We start from the raw sequence: 19,417 nt of genomic DNA on the forward strand, positions 1-19,417 counted from the left end.
CATCATCTTTCTCCCTATTTCAATGATATTTGTAAAATCAGAAAATCCCCTAGGTTTTCACCTTTTCTGTTTCAACACAGTTTGTTGATTGTTAGTTTGGGTTTGCTGTATATTACCTTTGGAAAAAAAATGCTGAGTAACTCATGTTTTGCAGTCTCTATACTGTAGGACTTAAGCAACTAAATGTGAGTCATGTTTGTGGTGCTAAGACCAGAAGGAAACCTCATCAAAAATAACAAGAACCTGTGTTTTCAAGAAAATATTATTCCACAAGATGTGCCTTAGCCTCATTTTCTTCCTCACCCAAGGGTGTGTCATATTTTTTTTTAATTTTAAAAGGAAATCCAATTTTCTTTACTAAACTTGGATTTTCCTGCCTTTCATTTCAAGGCTAAAAATTCACTGCAAAGGTTGGCTTTAGCATGGGAACAAACTATTACACCAGCCAGATACTTTATAATGACTGAGACAAAAAGGACCCAAATGTCCACTCACAGTGTAAGATTATGATTGTTAGATTTAAGAGTAATTACAGAGAAAATTCAGTATCATGAAAGTGGCCATTCTATCCCAAATAATCTGTACATTCAATATATCCAGAAGAAGGATGTGGAAGGACCTGACTTGTAGAATATCAAGATTTACTATAAAGCTATAATAATCATAATTAGTGAAAATGTAACTATGGAAATTATACAGTGTAAATTGGGACAAAGGTTAGAGAATAGGCCAGGATTTTTTCTTAAATAATATGCTAAAACCATGAAACAAAATAGGAAACACTGACAACTCAAAACTTCTGAGGATTAAAAGATACTCTAGGCACAGTACATAAATATCTCCTAAGAGGAGATGTTTGCAACAGCTATAAATGACAACAGGGCAATGTAAAGAAAACCACACTGAGATCTATTTCACACCAACTGGCATTTTCTCAAATTTAACTTTTTGATCAGTTAATAAATTCACATGGAGGCTTCCCTGGTGGCGCAGTGGGTAAGAGTCCGCCTGCCAATGCAGGGCACACGGGTTCAAGCCCTGGTCTGGGAAGATCCCACATGCCACGGAGCAGCTGGCCCCGTGAGCCACAATTACTGAGCCTGCGCGTCTGGAGCCTGTGCTCCGCAACAAGAGAGGCCACGATAGTAAGAGGCACACACCGCGATAAGGAGTGGCCCCCACTTGCCACAACTAGAGAAAGCCCTCGCACAGAAACGAAGACCCAACACAGCCATAAATAAATAAATAAATAAATAAATTCACATGGTTATAAAAATAAAACAATACCAAAAGGTGCACATACTCACCCTTGTGTTCTATTCATCCCATTCCCACCTACTTTCTAGGTTATCACTTTGGGGCAATTACACATCCATATGAACAAGTCTTATTTTTCTCCCTCTTTTTTAAAATAAAAGGTATGACACTATATTCACGATACTGTGCCTTGCTTTTTTGAACCTAACAATATACTTCAGCGATCTTTCCTTATCAGTACATGGAAATATCCTACATGTTTTTAATGGCTACACATTAATTTAATTATACGAATAGACCCAAAATTATTTAACTGGTCCTCTATTAAAGAAATTTGGGTTTCTTCTAATACATGCTTTGATAAACAATGCTTCAATAAATAACTGTGTATGTCACTGTGCGTTTATGCTAACTCTTCAGAAGAAATTCCCAGAAGCCTGTTGGGTCAATAAGTAGGGATACCGCCAAACACTGTAAATACCAACTGTTGGTAAGTCTGTGGGGTAATGAGAAATCATATCTTAGATGTGTAAGTCCATGCAAACACTTTGGAAAAGAATCTGGCAATAATGAGACTTCCCTGGCGGTCCCGTGCTTAAGACTTCGCCTTCCAGTGTGGGGAGTCCAGGTTCAATCCCTGGTCAGGGAGCTAGGATCCCACATGCTTCGTGGCCAAAGGACCAAAACATACAATGGAAGCAGTACGGTAACATATTCAACAAAGACTTTAAAAATGGTCCACATCAAAAAAAAAAATCTTAAAAAAAAAAAAAAGAATCTGGCAATATCTAGTAAGGCTAAAATCCACATACCCTCTAACTCAGAAATTCTACTCTTAGATAGAAATTCAAAATGTACTATGAGTCATATATAAGCCAGATAACGGCTTTATTTGAGATGGTAAAACAAAAGATAGAAATAAAAGAGAAAGAATAAATAAAAGTCTAAACTATGGTATATTTGTAAAATGGAGTATAAGACAATAGTGAAGAATGAGTGAACAAGAGCTATAGGTTTCCACAGTTACTAACTTCTTTACATCTTGGACAGTTACTTAATCTGTCTCTGCCTGAGTTTCTCCATTTGAAAGCAGGGATAATAACAACACCTACCACACAGGACTGCTAACATTTTTTAAGCTTCTAGAACATAGCCTGGCATGTGGTAACTATTATACATGTGTTTGTTAAATAAAAGGAATCTCACAAATACAACTTGAGTGAAAAGTCAAGTTTCAGTAAGCAACATTCAGCATGATACCGCATACAGAAAGTGTACAACACGCACGAAAAAATACTACATGCTGCTACTTACAAACGTAGAAACGTTATAAATAGAAAGGAATGACAACACCAAATTGCAGTCAGTGACCCTGGAGCAGGAAGTGATTTGGAGGGAATATTAAGGAGGTTTAACAGCATTGGCCATGTTTGTTCTTACATAGTATGCAGGTCCCTGCTGTTCATTTCATTATTTTTCAAAGTTTTGTGTAGGTTGGAAGAGTGGCAAAATAAATAAACAGCTGTTTTAAAATGAAGAATAATCAATGGAAGAAAGCAGTAAGATGTATATTTCCAAAATTATTACAGGCAAATACAAGAAAAAAGCTATCTAGCTATAGATATGAAAAGGGGAAAAACATGACTAGTAAAACCACAAAGCATAGTATCTAGAACAATGTCATAGATATGAGTTACTGCAAAATCAAAACCTAACCATACCTAATTTGAGAAAAAACAAAACATTCCACCCTAACAACCCAAAGATAACTACTGTTAGATTATTTTTTTAAATTATTATTATTATTATTATTATTTTCCTGCGGCATGCAGGATCTTAGTTCCCTGACCAGAGATTGAACCTGGGCCTCAGCAGTTAAAGCGCCAAGTCCTAACCACTGGACCGCCAGGGAATTCCCACTGTCAGATATTTTTTAAAAGGACAAAACATTCATATAGGATCACTGAAAGTAACGGGATAAGTAGAGCTCTACCAGGCAAATTCTGACAAGAAGAAGAAAACAGTAGAAACATAATAATACAGAATAGAATTCAAAGCATTCACAGGAAAAAAGGATATTTTAAGTTGATAAAAAGCACACCAAGCAGATGTCTTAACCATTATGTGCTGGACAACATAACTTCAAAAATATATACTGCAGGGCCTCCCTGGTGGCGCAGTGGTTGAGAGTCCGCCTGCCGATGCAGGGGATACGGGTTTGTGCCCCGGTCTGGGAGGATCCCATGTGCCGCGGAGCGGCTGGGCCCGTGAGCCATGGCCGCTGGGCCTGCGCGTCCGGAGCCTGTGCTCCGCAACGGGAGAGGCCACAGCGGTGAGAGGCCCGCGTACCGCAAAAAAAAAAAAAATATATATATATATATACTGCAAACACTTTAGAAATGTAAGGAGAAAACGTCCAATCAACAATCGTAATGGGAAATTTTTACATACCTCCGTCAGAAATCAAGTGAGCAAAGGGACCAAAATAACGTAAGAAACTTAATTTAGATGGAGACAGAATTTTATACCCAAATAACAGAGAATATACATTTTTTCCAGACTCAAAACATTGATAAAATCAAATATTGATAATTAATCAAATATTGGGTGTTTTATGCAGATATAAATCTTCAAAAAATCCCCAAAGTTCAAATCTTACAGGTCACATATACTGCTTGCTATACAAGGGAACAGAAATTAACAACCAAATACTGATCAAAAGCAAAAACATCAATGGCCTGCCTGCTTGAAATCTAAAAACAAAGATTTAAGCCTCTTATGCCTTGTAATTGGTCCTGGGAATTTATCCTTAGAAAATAATTTAAAATATGGGGAAAATCATATGAACAAAGATATTACTCCCAGAACTATTCATATGGCAAAAATTGTGAGTAATCTAAATGTCTAATAATAGGGAAATATTTAAGTATATTATGGTACATTCATTTGATGGAATGTTACACAGTCATTTAATTACCGATGTGAATACTGTCACAATATAGAAAATCCATATGGTAAGGTGAAGAAAGTAATCAGGATTCAAAACATGCAGCCAGAAATGGTCAATTAAGAGTGAACAAGATATAAATGGTCGGCATGTACAAAACTACAATTCAAGAGATGAAGGTGTGAAGATTAAATTGAGAAATCACTTATCCCACTATTAAGCTGTCAAAAGATTTTTAAGAAATAAACTCTTTAATGGTGAAGGTACAAAGACTCAAGCATTCTCCTACACAACTGTTGAGAATTTATATAAATTAGCACAATCTTTCTGCAGTTCTTTTTTTTTTTTTTTTTGCGGTACGCGGGCCTCTCACGGTTGTGGTCTCTCCCGTTGAGGAGCACAGGCTCTGGACGCGCAGGCTCAGCGGCCATGGCTCACGGGCCCAGCCGCTCCGCAGCATGTAGGATCTTCCCGGACCGGGGCACGAACCTGCATCGGCAGGCGGACTCTCAACCACTGCGCCACCAGGGAAGCCCTGCAGTTCTTTTTGATGATATGTACAAAAATTTGAGTAAACCTTTTGACATACAAATTCCACCTTTAGGAATCTGTCTTTAAGAAAAAGACTTTTAACATGGGGAAAGGTACCGTTACCAGAATGTTCTCACTATGTTATTTGAAATAGTGAAAAATAATAATAACCTAAATGTCTAAAAATTAGAGATTAGACAGATAGAATATGATATAGCCATACTATGTCATATTATATAATGTTTTAAAATGTCATAAACTATATTTATCGACAGGATAACACTCATAATATGCTATGTGAAGAAAAGCAAAACACAAGGCATATGTAGTATGATTCCACTTTTGTTGTATATATTTGAACGGCTCCTTTGCCCCGACATTTTCCCATTGTAAACAATGAAGTGCATTACTCATGTAAGAAAAAAGTTATTGGACTATGCAGATGAGAAAAAAATTAAGAAGAAATTTAAAACCTTCTAGAAGAATGTTAGGGCAATGGGATGCCGGCTCTTTTCTCTTTTGTAAATTCTCTGCAACGTTCTTATGTACTTTTATTACTGAAAACACTTTAAAATTCACAGGGACGCCAACGCTGATTTGTAAGCCCACCCTCGGGGAGAAGATGGAACTGACCCTGCCCCTCCTGCTTCGCCGCATCGCCCAGTCCCTTCTGTAAGTGCAGACATAGTTCTCCTCATTTCTCTAGGGAAGGCTCTTGGTGACCTTGTGTACCAATCAAGAGTTCAGTGAGCACAGAAAGGGCTCATGCCAAGCTGCCAGCAGAGCCTCTGTGACTCCCCAGCCATCACTCACTGAGCTATAAAAAGACTGCCTGGGAGAAGGGAGGTGCTGGCCCTGAGGCCCACCGCTGGGCCTCTCCGGGTTTCCACTCCCTCATCCATTAGAGGGGATGTTCTCTGGGGTGACTGTTCAAACTTTCTGATTCTAGGTGCAAGTAGGAAACAGAGCCAGCAATAACCAAGGGAGACTTGGGAATCCACACACCTGTACCCACAGAGAGCTATCAAAATTGAAGGAGATCAAACAGAAGTCATGCTAAGCTATGTGAAATCACGGTTTCATTTGGATTAAGTATCTGCATTTCACCAAATGCCTCCACTCACTCTGTAATCTCTATTCACATCGCTGAGCTGCCAGTAATCATTAGGGAGGCCCATTCGCTTGTACTCTTCACTGAGATCGATCAGCATCCAGCCTTGTTCCCTTTCTTCTCTATCCAGCTTGGGGTTGAATGAAAAGCAGTATAACTCCTCATATTTCACTGCAAAAAAAGAAAAGGGGAGAATAATGCCAAATCAAGCCAAGTCAAAGCCAGAATCAAATTTTCCCAAATGCATTCTGTCTGGGCTGGAGAGGCCAGCCTAGCTTCTCACCCCTCGGGGCTCTCCCAGGGGTACCCTGTCTCTGAGGTGGGTTCACCCACCTCTTCCCAACAACGACAAGACCTCAGGACAACTGAACTCAACTTTGCAAGAACTTCTTTTCTTTCAGGAGCATGGCCTTCCCCATCTTGTTTTTTTTTTTTTTTTTTTGATTTGCTTTTGAAAGCGAATATATTTTCAGACCACATAAAATATGGAGATTAAAAAGTAATTAAGAATATATGGGTACTTACAATAGCTAAGACACAGAAGTAAGCTAAGTGTCCATCAACAGATGAATGGATAAAGAAGATGTGAGATATATACATATATATACATAAAATATATGTGTGTGTGTGTATATATATATATACATAAAGTAGAGTATTACTCAGCCATAAGAAAGAATGAAATATTGCCATTTGCAGCAACATGAATGGACCTAGAGATTACCATACTAAGTGAAGTAAGTCAAAGACAAATATATGATATCACTTTTATGTGGATTCTAAAAAATAATACAAATTAACTTATTTATAAAACAGAAACAGACTCACAGACATAGAAAACAAACTTATGGTTACCAAAGGCAAAGGGGGGTGCAGAAATTAGGAGTATGGGATTAACAGATACACACCACTATATATAAAATAAACAATAAGGATTTACTGCATAGCGCAGGGAACCATATTCAATATCTTGTAATAAGCTATAATGGAAAAGAATCCAAAAAAGAATGTATATGCATAACTTTGCTGAACTCCTGAAACTAACACAATATTGTAAATCGACTATAGTTCAATTTTTAAAAAAAGAACATATATATTCCTTAGAAAACCAGAACTCAAATTTGTTTATGTATGTGGAGCTCAAATTTGGGATGGCCTCTCAGAGATACACAGAGGTCAGGCCACTGCCATGTTCTGATGCTCAAACAGTGTTAAATGACAAAACAGTTGAAAAAACTGTGGAATATATTTAAATGTTTGCACTTGAAACACTTGAACTTTTAACGACTACATAAATGTCATAACTGTACTGTTCATACAGTATTTACAGGATTCATTAAAAAATATCCATTCAGAGTACATGGCACCCTGTTCATGAGGGGCAAGTTGAAGGATGTGTGATGACAGACTTCTTTCAGTTGTGTCAGGGCATCTCTGACTTCATGCATCACCTTTTATGCTTGTGAGGCCAGGCCCAGCAGCCATCCCCAGCAAGATCAAGGATTTGGTTTTCTTGCTCTGGCCTTGCTACACTGAGGGAAGCAACTAGGCCAGCGCTGTCCAACAGAAATACAGTGTAAGCCCCATATGTCATGTAAAATGTCCTTGTAGCCACATTAAAATCGTAAAAAGAAAGTGAAATTAATTTTCACAAAATATTTTATTTAGCCCAATATACCCAAAATATCGTTCAACATATACGGAATACAAAACCTATTAATATTGTATACATTTTGCTTTGTACAGTCTTTGAAATTCCATGTGTATTTCTCACCAAACAGCACAACCTAGTTCAGACCAGCCACATTTTAAGCCCTCGATAGCCCCGTGTGGCTAGGAGCTACCTACTGGACAGTGCAAATCAAAGCATTTCTGGTGATAATAAATCGTGGTTGATACTCAGTGAACCCTTGTTTCATTCCAGATTCTGTTCTGATTAAATGTACTGACCCATCTAGTAAGCGTCATGACAGGTCTCCTTGCACAGATGAGAAATCTGAGGCAAAGGGATGTTTTGCAGCATCCCCGGGGTCACACAGCTAGGAGGTAGGGAGTCTGGCTTTCACCACCATGCACTCTGCCCGCCCCCCACCAAGGCAGACCCTTCTCTTTTCTCCCCAGATGGGCTGCTTTTGTATATTTTCTTTCCAACCATCCCCCAATCTTCTTTTTTTTTTTTTTTTTTGCGGTATGTGGGCCTCTCACTGTTGTGGCCTCTCCCGTTGTGGAGCACAGGCTCCGGATGCACAGGCTCAGCGGCCATGGCTCACGGGCCCAGCTGCTCCGCGGCATGTGGGATCCTCCCAGACCGGGGCATGAACCCGTGTCCCCTGCATCGGCAGGCGGACTCTCAACCACTGCGCCACCAGGGAAGTCCCCCCCCAATCTTCTTTTTTTTTTTTTTCAACAGAATTCTTCCTCCTTACAGTTTTCTTAGATCATCCCATATGTTCCTTCATCTGTCAATGGCATTCAGTGTGCACACTTTAGCGCTCCTAAATGTGTGTCTGGAGGCCCAACAAAGCATCTCACCACCAGCAAAAGGCCGCAATAATACACAGGCAGCCTAAGGTCAAAACCCAAGTTTCCAGCTTCTTTTGATTACTACTGAAATGACTCATCTACAAGGATGATAAGATACGGGTCATATTTTAAGTACCAGACTTTTGAATTAGACATGCACTCTTTCTTGTAAAAAAGAAGCGAGAAGACTGGGGTTTATCAGTGAGATAAGCGATGTCTATTTCAGTCTCTCTCGATGTCATATTTCTAAATTTGAAAATTGAGCATACTGAGATTTCAACAAAGAAAATGCACACATACAGGTACATGCACACGCACACATACACACACTCACACACACAGGGCACAGACACTTCCAGTAAAAATGGTTTCTTGTCATCTTAGCAAATTGAGCAGACAGCATATAAAATTGACATCCTGTTCTGGAAACAGTCGGCTCGACACTGACATATGTTTTCCATCTCTAAGTACCATTTTCATGACTCAGGCTTCTGATATCATAATGTTAACCACAAATGCAATTTGTTTAAGATGCCAAGAGAATCTCTTGAGAAAGCCTCCGTTCCTTCAGTGAAAGAAGAGCTAAGGAAGATGGGGTAAAACGGAAGTTAAATTCCATTTGCTAAATGCCTACAAATAGGTTTAAAGGTAGAAGAAGAAAACCATTCTATGACTACTGATAGTTTGCTATGTATGGGCCCATTCTTGCTGCCCTTGGGAAGAGGTGAGGAAACTGCACATAAATTAATGCAAGCATAACTTGTCACCGACATTAAGAAGATCACTCTTGAATTGGGAGACATCAGAATGGGTTGCCACTGAAATAATGAAATTTTCTCTTTCAGTTATTTTTAAGGAAAAGGGTCATCAACCATACCTTTGGCCCAATTTACCTAAAATTCTACATGCGGGCAGAGAAACACATTTTTCTCAGTCAAAGCTCAGTCTTGTTAATGTGGGCAAGCTTCTTACCCAGAGGCCAGCCCAGGAGAAGCCCTCAGCTAAGAACTGCCTACTCTGAGAAATTAAAAAATACCATTAACAAAGATGTAAATTTTACTGAATATTTCCCATTCATAATGTTTCGTTCCCCTCATCTCCATCTCTTGCAAAGTACATAGCAGAATGTTTAGTAATCAACATTATTAAGGTAAGTTAAGTAAGGTAGGTAAATTAAAACCAACAACAACCAAAGCAGGGCTTTGAGAAATCTCCGGTCTTTACAGAATCTGAACTGAGAGAAAATACTTATGTGCTTTGGGAAGGCCAAATCCCTGATTTTCCACCCCCTCTTAAAACAAACACGTTAAATACTCCACTGGCTTTTCGCATCGCAAAGTCTAGGCCATCACATCCAACATAAAATGCCTTTTGCTGCTCGTGGCCTGGCACCTTCAACAGGGGATGCATTGAAGGCTTCGCCCCTTGGGTCCTCATGACTAGGAGGGCACAAGAGCTCCTCCAACAAGAAGCAAACCCTCCGCATGCCTTTGGACGGTGGGGAGCAAACTGAATGTGCACCTCTAATTAAAAAAATTTTTCAGAAAAGCTTATGTGGAAATCATTCTAGCACTTACTTTATTTACCTACCTAAATCATATAACTGCTAAGCAAGGGCAGACTTCTATTTAGAAAGAAAAATGGCAATTTCTCAAATACTACATTAAACTAAGAATGAGTAGCATTTTGTCTATGGTTCTAAGAAGGCCAAGTCAGTGCTTCAGGACTAAGTAGAGGGCATGAGCTCCACCCAGACACAGAGACACACAGATGGGACTGACTTTATCTTATTTTAGCACCATTGCTCAGCGCACGCCTTAACACAGGGAAGCATGTGTGGCTGCAATCGATTCGATACCTACTGCTCTCATCAACTCCTTCCCGCTCCGATAATCCCACTTTCTACTCCTGGAGAAGATACGGGCCGTCAAGTGGCAACTCTTTCAATCTGGAAGCACCAAGCCCACAAATGGCCTTGTCTCGGCATCTAACCTCTGCTCCTTCCTCCCGTAAGAAAGGAAAGGGTGTTCATTCCACCAAATCGGAGAGCCTTCGGGCAGAACAAAGCAGTTAGGAAAACAGAGAAAAAACATGGGGGCATTCTCTCTTATTACTGACTAACTGGGAAAAACCGAGGGTAATTTATACTAAAATCAAAAGTACTGGGGCTTCCCTGGTGGCGCAGTGGTTGAGAGTCCGCCTGCCGATGCAGGGGACACCGGTTCGTGCCCTGGTCCGGGAGGATCCCACATGCCGCGGAGCGGCTGGACCCGTGAGCCATGGCCACTGAGCCTGCACGTCCGGAGCCTGTGCTCCACAACGGGAGAGGCCACAACAGTGAGAGGCCCGCGTACAGCAAAAAAAAAAAAAAAAAAAAAAAAAAAAAGAGAACCTTCTTGTCTATTTTGAACAAACAAGTGCTCGAATTAAACATCAGGATTGTGGAAGCTAACACTTAGTAAAACAGGGCTACTGGACCCAGAGATTAGTATCATCAATAAAAAGGAAATTGTGACTGTAAAAATTGCTTGAGTGGCACTGACTTAGATAAGAACAGTAAAAAGTTAAATTAAGCAAATTAGACTGTATCAATCCTGAGATTTTTAAAAATCACAGTAAACATGCTGAAGAATTAGGGACTAAGATGGGCTGAAAAAATACTGCAATTTAATAAAAAATGGGAAAATAAACAAAAGAGATGGCTTAAATACTAAAGGGCCCAAGAACACTACAGAGGGAAAGATCATTGATCCAAAAAGTAAACAGCAGGAGGCTAATTAGAGGGAGGAGAAAAGAAAGAACACGGGGAAAATGGAAGCCCTCTGAGAAACAGGGGTCTTCAAATCAGAAAACTGTACAACCTTATTAGTACATCAGATCTACAGCATTAATTTATTTTCTCATCTGGGCCACAGCCCTATTTTAACTTATTTCTTTACGAAGAATTAAAGAGCTTACTGGACTTGGCTACGTTATTTTTTTGCTGGGATCTTTTAGAGTCCATGACCAAATTCTGACCAATCTGAATTCATATGAAAGACAAACCAATAACATCTAGACAAATTTTTTAGTCATTTGATTTACCCGTATCCCAGAAATCGCAATTCAGTGAAGACAGACTCTCCAGAGCTTTGAAGCTGTCTCCTTCACAGGCCTTGACTGAAATGGACTCCCAAACATTTCTCCTTTTGTTAAAAAAAAAAAAAAGTGTCCTCTACAGGACCTTAGCTGTGCCCATAAGGGGAGCTTTCGAAAACACATGATTTGTGCTGGTGACCAACCACAATAACCCCAGAGATGGATATTGTGCTGCTGGAATTCAAAGTCATTTCCCCACCAAACACACACACACACACACACACACACACACACACACTCCCAGGACCTTTTACAAATTACACCTTTGCACTCCTCAAGGTATTTCAGAAGAGGGGTGTGTGTGTGTGTGTGTGTGTGTGTTTGGTGGGGAAATGACTTTGCTGGAATTCAAAGTCATTTCCCCACCAAACACACACACACACACACACACACACACACACACACACACACACACACACACACACACACACACACACACACACACACACACACACACACACACACACACACACACACACACACACACACACACACACACACACACACACACACACACACACACACACACCCTCTTCTGAAATACCTTGAGGAGTGCAAAGGTGTAATTTGTAAAAGGTCCTGGGATGGTCTGAGAAGCCATCACACTCCTGGTGGAAACTCCCTCCACCCAGATTCAACACCCTGCTTCCAAGGTGACAGGCTGTAATATGTCCTAATTTTAGCACTGCCTTTAGCATTAAACTGTAAAGCTGCCTGGATTCTATTTCCTCTTCCCATACTCATTAAAGTACTAAGTTTTACATAAACTGGCATTTCTAATTCCAATGTTTCACAATGCTGGTGGCTTTTTAAAAAATCTTCTAAGGTAATGGCTCTAATTCAATTAATGGCTATAATTTCTTTCTTTGGTCTCTGGCTACAGCTAATACTGAACTCCCAAAACTTCATCTTTAAGAAAAAGTGTATATTTTTAAAAGCAGGGGAACACAGTGATTTTCCTCCCTGGGGACCCTCGCAATGTGAATCTGGGCACTCACTGTCATCTGGGGCCAGAGCCCTCACCGCCACTGTGATCTACTCTTCCAGTGCCTCAGCCCTTTCCCAGTTCTCTGGGTTATTCCTAAATCCCATTAATCCGGTCAGAGCACATTTATCATCCAGTACATCCATTAATCAGTGACACAGAAACTGCTGGCGCGCAATTCCCCTCGCATTCTCTGCTACATGCAACCTCACGTACATCTTCCCAGAACTTCTGTTCCAATTATAGTGCGCCCTCCAAAAAGTTCAACTGCTTTTCTGGCTAACTCGGCAGTTCTTTTCAATACACTGAGATGAAAAAGCCTCAACGGGCTGACTTGAAAGGGGAGCAAAGTCAAGTCACAATGATCAGATTCTGATGTTCCCATCACGTAACTTTAGCTCTTAGCTCTCAACAGACAATACAGTTGTATCATAAGAATCTGAGGACCCAACCAAAGGCTTTGAAGAGTTTACAATCAAACTTCTTGTCCTGAATCAAAAAGCATTTAGTAAAGTAACTATAAGCACATGTCCTATCTCCCTTATTAATGACTTCTGGGTAAACACTACCATGGATGTTACCGTTACACAAATGATCTCCTTTCACTGTATACTTCCAAGACACTGAACAAAGGAACCCCACAGTTCACACAAGCCACATACACAAGAAACACCTGTGTAGATTTTCATACATTTACAGCATAGTTAGCTATAAATTTCTTAGACTTAAAGCATAATAAGCTGTAATTCTAAAGACCCTAAGATGAGGGATATATAACCAGAGAGTAACTGATAACATATATTTTTCAAATCAGCCATTCTTCCCACAACACTTAAGGAGGTTTTGTTTAGGAGAATCAACATATACATACCCCGAACATTCACTGATGCTAACAAAGGTCTAGTTATGCCAACCTTGGGAAATACATATTACTATCAAAAAGCAACAGAAACCAAACCTTAAAAGCCCCCAGATAGGGAAAACTGCCCTAGACATGTTTGATATCGATATTTTCCACACAAAACAATTTGTGGGTTTTGTCTTAGGGCTCAGTCAAGATGGCTTGACTACCACAGTATCAGAAGGGCATACTTTGGGATGATTTCACCCCGAAAGTGAAGTACAACTAAAACCCCCTCCAGGATAAAAACTATGAATAATGAAAGAAGCTCGTACAGTAAGTAACTCGGACAGAGGCCCCCCGCCCTCAAAAGACAAGGAACTCTATCAGTCAGATTTCTTGGCCTCATCTGAAGGCTGGGATAATTCCTAAAGTACTGTAATTCTGAAGTATTATCCACATGTCTTCAACACAATCTGTGAATGTCTTAAGAGTGGGTGCACGCTGAGTGCCGAGCCGCTCTGCCCTACCTGGCCTTGCAAGGCGGATGAGAGAGATGTAAACGTCATGGCAGTCCCTCTCCTGAGGGATGATGAGCTGTAGGAGCTGAAAGTTCTTGCAGCGAACGAGCAGAGGGCACCCGGTGGCCGTTGTCGCCTGTTTCTCGATGGTGGAAATCTGACTGTGAAGAATCTACCACCAGAAGACAATGTGGGTAAACTAAGCACAAGTAACAGATACACAGGACAAAAAGTAACACAGAGCTCTGAGCCACACACATAGACAAGAAACCCTCCCTGACCTTCAGCTGGCTTGCACTCAGATGACAAGAACCTACGTGTTCGGGGTAAGAGCCAACTGTCTGAATTTATCATTTTATTTTTCAATGCCAAGCTTTCTGATATCCAAGCGAATTATATGAAGCAAACTATTCAGCATACAATTCTGCACAGGTCCAGGTAAGGGAGCATTTGGGCCGTCAAATGTTGAAATGCACTGAGTAGCTAAAATTAAATAAGGTCATGAGAAGTTAGTAAAGTAAACCTTGCAATCGACAAAAGTTAGAGACAGCTCCGCTGGGAGGTGCCACCATGCTCCTCAATTCCGCATGGAATGCTCTCAAGTTCAACAGCAACGTGAGATCGTTGTTTTCGAAGCTCTTGGTGGTCAGGCAGGCCGCAGAAGAGATTTATTTGAGAGGAAATCATGCTGAAGTGCTCTGGCATTTCAGGAGGGTCTCTCTCTGCTCAGCCCTCAGTGGCAACACTGCATCCTTTAAATTCCTCTCCACTATGTAGCGCCTGCCACCTTCTGCAGAAAAGATAAAGTCTACGGGCTATAGAAAAGGCAAAATCTACAACTCAGGGACTCTGGTTCTGGTCATAATGTCATGGTTGGGTGGCTACATAAAATAAGAACTATCTAATGGTCTCATTATTATGTAGCAGAAATACCTGATGATGGGACTGTTCCCTAGAATTTTTTTTCTTTTTTAAATTATGAGAAAACTGCAGACAACATAATAAGATGACTAAATGGGCTGCATTACAGGATGCTACAAATAAAGTGGATTGCAAATAAAGCACTGTGTAAATGCTGTATCTGGTACACTAACATTATTGAATCTCTACTTGACAGCTGTGACACGAAGCACTTATAGCTCTGGCTATTTCTATGTCTTTGACGATGTTCAAATAATTAGTGCTTAAAATGAGTAAACAGATCAAGTGGATGTGACCCTTTACAGAAAAAAGGCAAAACCCACATTCCAAGAAGAGTCCTCTGAACACCCAGTCGCCAAATCCCACCCTCCTCATCCTGAGGACAAACAAAAAAATAGAGGGTCAAAACTTGTTACTTAAAACAATGGAAAACACATAAAGCCAACAATAAGGAATGCATACCCATGTTTCTTTCCTTGTGTCAGGTGCAGTTTCAACAAATATGACATGAGTAGCCGTCAAATACAAAGTACCAAGGGCCGCCTTTTTAGAAGATATTCGATCTACCAAGCGGACATTTTCAACCTAGAGAAATCAATGTGACAGGTTATATTAGAGCAAAAAAGCTTTTCACAAAAAACAATCAGTAAGTAATCTCGAGCTTGATCCAAATACGATTTTGAAAATTCTCCCAATGATAAAAACCAAAACTTGCCCTCTTAATTAGATCTCACAATGATTCTGTATATCAAAAGATAAAAATTCACCAGTTCCTTAAATATAACCTTCAATGTACCACAAAAGAGTTATAGACCCTTTTTTTTTTTAAGATCTTTACTGGAGTATAGATCTGGAGTATAACTGCTTTACAATGTTGTATTAGTTTCTGCTGTTTAACAAAGTGAATCAGCCATATGCATATACATGTCCCCATATACCCTCCCTCTTGTATCTCCCTCCCTATCCCACCCCTCTAGGTGATCACAAAGCACCCAGCTGATCTCCCTGTGCTATGCGGCTGCTTCCCACTAGCTATCTATTTTACATTTGGTAGTGTATATATGTCCATGCCACTCTCTCACTTCGTCCCAGCTTACCCTTCCCCCTCCCCATGTATAGATCCTATTCTTTAAGAATACCCTTTCTGTCTTTTAAATAGGTCAACATTTTTCCTTCACTGTAATTATGTAATTTTAAGGCAGGAAGCATACACATGAAAGTTGAGTTTACACATTAACTATATATGAATAGCATTCTATTAAAAAAAATAATGTATTTTCCTATGTGTTTCTCAGTTGTAGAAATGGCCCCAAGGTTATCTGCTTCCATATAAACTAGTAGGAAATACAAATATACATACAGGAGCAAAAAGTATCAGAAGAATGTTCTGCATGCTTAGCAAGAAAATCTACCAAATTAAGATGCTAATATTTATAATAAAATCTTTCTAATAAATAGAATTCTCACCCCTGAGCTAAAATTCAAACTGCTACAGGAGACTTCTGGAAACAACTTTTATCAAGCATACATCTCTGAAATGTAGAGTAATTTCAAGAATATGTGCATCGAGGGCTTCCCTGGTGGCGCAGTGGTTGAGAATCTGCCTGCTAATGCAGGGGACACGGGTTCGAGCCCTGGTCTGGGAAAATCCCACATGCCACGGAGTAACTGGGCCCGTGAGCCACAACTACTGAGCCTGTGCGTCTAGAGCTTGTGCTCCACAACAAGAGAGACCGCGACAGTGAGAGGCCTGTGCACCGCGATGAAGAGTGGCCCCCGCTCGCTGCAACTGGAGAGAGCCTTTGCACAGAAACGAAGACCCAACACAGCCAAAAATAAATTAATTAATTAATTTAAAAAAAAAAAGAATATGTACATGGGGATCATTTCAATATGAAATGTAAAGGAAATGACAAGACAGTTTCTACAGGGCAAACGAAAAAAGCAGCAACGACGACTCCAACAAGGCAGAGTCACCCCAAACATTCGATGAACATTCCAGTAAGGATGGCAGTGCTTAGCAATGCTACTTACTACTGCCAAGGATCAGCCATCTACAAAAAGACACTGGCTCAACCCTCGTCCCTCAAATCAGGATGGTGACTTGCTTCCTTGAGGCAGCTGAGAGACTAGTGAATCATATGTGTGCCATCCTTTAGTCTAATATAGAAGCTGTGGTGCTGATGCAGTTGGAGAGCCCAAGGCTTCTCAACCGCTCCAGGAAGCCCTGCAGGGACAGCAGACTGAATGGACACCCCTCAGGATCGTCAGGACAACTCCAAGGGCAAACATCACTCCACACATTCCACTGCCTCAGTTTCCTCTGAGCCCTGAGAACCAAACCAGCCTTCTGGGAAGAGTACTTGAGGGTCTTGTCCCACTTCTTCCCAATTTCTAGGGAATAATGAGGCAAATAAAGAATTAGGTATTTATTATATTTGGGGGGCATACAATTTATGTGGGGGGTGGTTGCATCATTCCTGAGGCCTTGTGAATGTCTATGTGTATCAAGAATGGTCATTCAACAGCAGTGTCCTTAACCTACCAGCTTGTGGTTTTAAAAAATACTTCTTTTGTCACTACAGTGCTCCACATTCTTTCACATGGTTATTCATCAGTCTGTCTCTTTCATAAATGGTCCTCACATACCAGGTGGTTTCTTACATTCATGAAAACTGTTTATATAGTAAGGACAGTAGCCTATGGCTTAATTGTTATTTGTATGTTTTATAACTGCCTCTTTACCAAACTCTTTTACTAGTTCTAATAATTTTTTTACCAAAGTCTCTTGGATGTTCCAAGTAGACAGGAATATTTTCCGTAATAATTTCTCTCTTCCTTTCCAATATTTATACCTTCATTCCCCTTGTTTAATGGCATTAACTAGAACCTTCAAATAACAGTAAATAACAGCGGTAACAACACTCTTGTGTTGCTTGTCATTGGTTTAATGACAGTTTTATTGAGACAGAATTCAGATACCATACAATTCACCCATTAAGAGTATACGACTCAACGCTTTTTAGTATATTCACAGCATTGTGTAGATCATCACTGTGCAACCGTCAATGTTAAAGCATTTTCATCCCCCGAGAAGGAAACCCTGTTCCCAGTAGCAGTCAGCCCTCTTTCCCCACTAACCACCTCAGCACTAGGCAACCATCAATCTACTTTGTCTCTATGAATTTGCCTATTCTGGACACTTCATATGAACCGAATCGTACAGCCTGTTGTACTCTGTGACTGGTTTATTTCACTTAGCATCATGTTTTCGATCCGTGTTTCAATCAAAGTTTATCCATTTGTAGAATGTGCCAGTACTTCATTTATTTTTACTGTCAAAAATATTCCATTGGGGCTTCCCTGGTGGTGCAGTGGTTCAGAGTCCGCCTGCTGATGCAGGGGAGGCGGATTCGTGTCCCGGTCCGGGAAGATCCCACATGCCGCGGAGCGGCTGGGCCCATGAGCCATGGCCGCTGAGCCTGCGCGTCCAGAGCCTGTGCTCCGCAACGGGAGAGGCCACAACAGTGAGAGGCCCGTGTACCGCAAAAACAAACAAACAAAAAAACAAAACAAACAAAAATTCCATTATATGGATATACCACATTTTTATTTATCTATTTGTCAGTTGATGGACATTAGGGTTGTTTCTACCTTTTGGTTATTATTACTATTATTTTTTTAATTATTTATTTATGGCTGTGTTGGGTCTTCGTTTCTGTGCAAGGGCTTTCTCTAGTTGCGGCGAGCGGGGGCTACTCTTTGTTGTGGTGCGCGGGCCTCTCACTATCGCGGCCTCTCTTGCTGTGGAGCACAGGCTCCAGACGCGTAGGCTCAGTATTTGTGGCTCACGGGCCTAGTTGCTCCACGGCATGTGGGATCTTCCCAGACCAGGGCTCGAACCCGTGTCCCCTGCATTGGCAGGCAGATTCCCAACCACTGCGCCACCAGGGAAGCCCTGGTTATTATTAATAATGCTGCTATGAACATTCTTATACAAGTTTTTTCTCATACAAGTTTTTATGAGGACATACGTTGGGTGTATATATACCTAGGAATGGAATTGTGCCGGTTCATATGTAACTCTTTGTTTAACCTTTTGAGGAACTCCCAGACTATTTTCCAAATCCAAAGTGGCTGCACCATTTTACATTCCCACCATCAATCTATAAGGGTTCTGATTTCTCCATGTCTTTGCCAACCCCTGTTAAATAATTTCTTTTTTTTGATCATAGCCATCCTAGTAGGTATGAGATAGTATCTTGTGACTTTTAGTTGCATTTCCCTAATGGTTAATGATGCTAACATCTTTTCATGTGCACATCTGTTTTTAATGGGAACACTTCCTATATTTTACCCTTGAGTTTGATGTTTTTTTAAAAATCACATAGTGGAAGCGACCTACTCCTAGTTTAGTAAGAGTTTTGATTTTTGAAAATGAGGAATGAACATCATGCCTTTTAAATATATATTTGGATGAATATTTACTTTTTTATTTTAGTCCTGTGCTATTAATAATAGTAATAGGTTTTTTAATCCTTAAAAAAGTCTTGGATCTTGGTATATGACCAACTTGGAATCGGTGTGTTAGTGTTTCAATATTCCTTATATTTTATCTGCTATAATTGTTTTATTCTTGTTT

At 40.3% G+C, this 19,417-nt stretch overlaps 1 protein-coding gene across 1 annotated transcript in view; it reads right to left on the bottom strand.

Annotated features, from left to right (window-relative positions):
* MTMR7 (myotubularin related protein 7) overlaps positions 1 to 19,417 on the bottom strand; it is a gene marked incomplete at both ends in the record, with an annotated part of 94,201 nt that overhangs the window by 42,029 nt on the left and 32,755 nt on the right. The window contains 3 exons of the mRNA XM_079726848.1: positions 5,860 to 6,017; positions 13,864 to 14,026; positions 15,238 to 15,360. Of these exons, the coding sequence (XP_079582974.1) occupies positions 5,860 to 6,017; positions 13,864 to 14,026; positions 15,238 to 15,360 (444 nt within the window). The remainder of the gene's footprint in view (positions 1 to 5,859; positions 6,018 to 13,863; positions 14,027 to 15,237; positions 15,361 to 19,417) is intronic.

The sequence above is a fragment of the Hyperoodon ampullatus genome (assembly GCF_949752795.1).
Source record: "Hyperoodon ampullatus genome assembly, chromosome: 20".
In the NCBI taxonomy this organism is placed as follows: Eukaryota; Metazoa; Chordata; class Mammalia; order Artiodactyla; family Ziphiidae; genus Hyperoodon; species Hyperoodon ampullatus.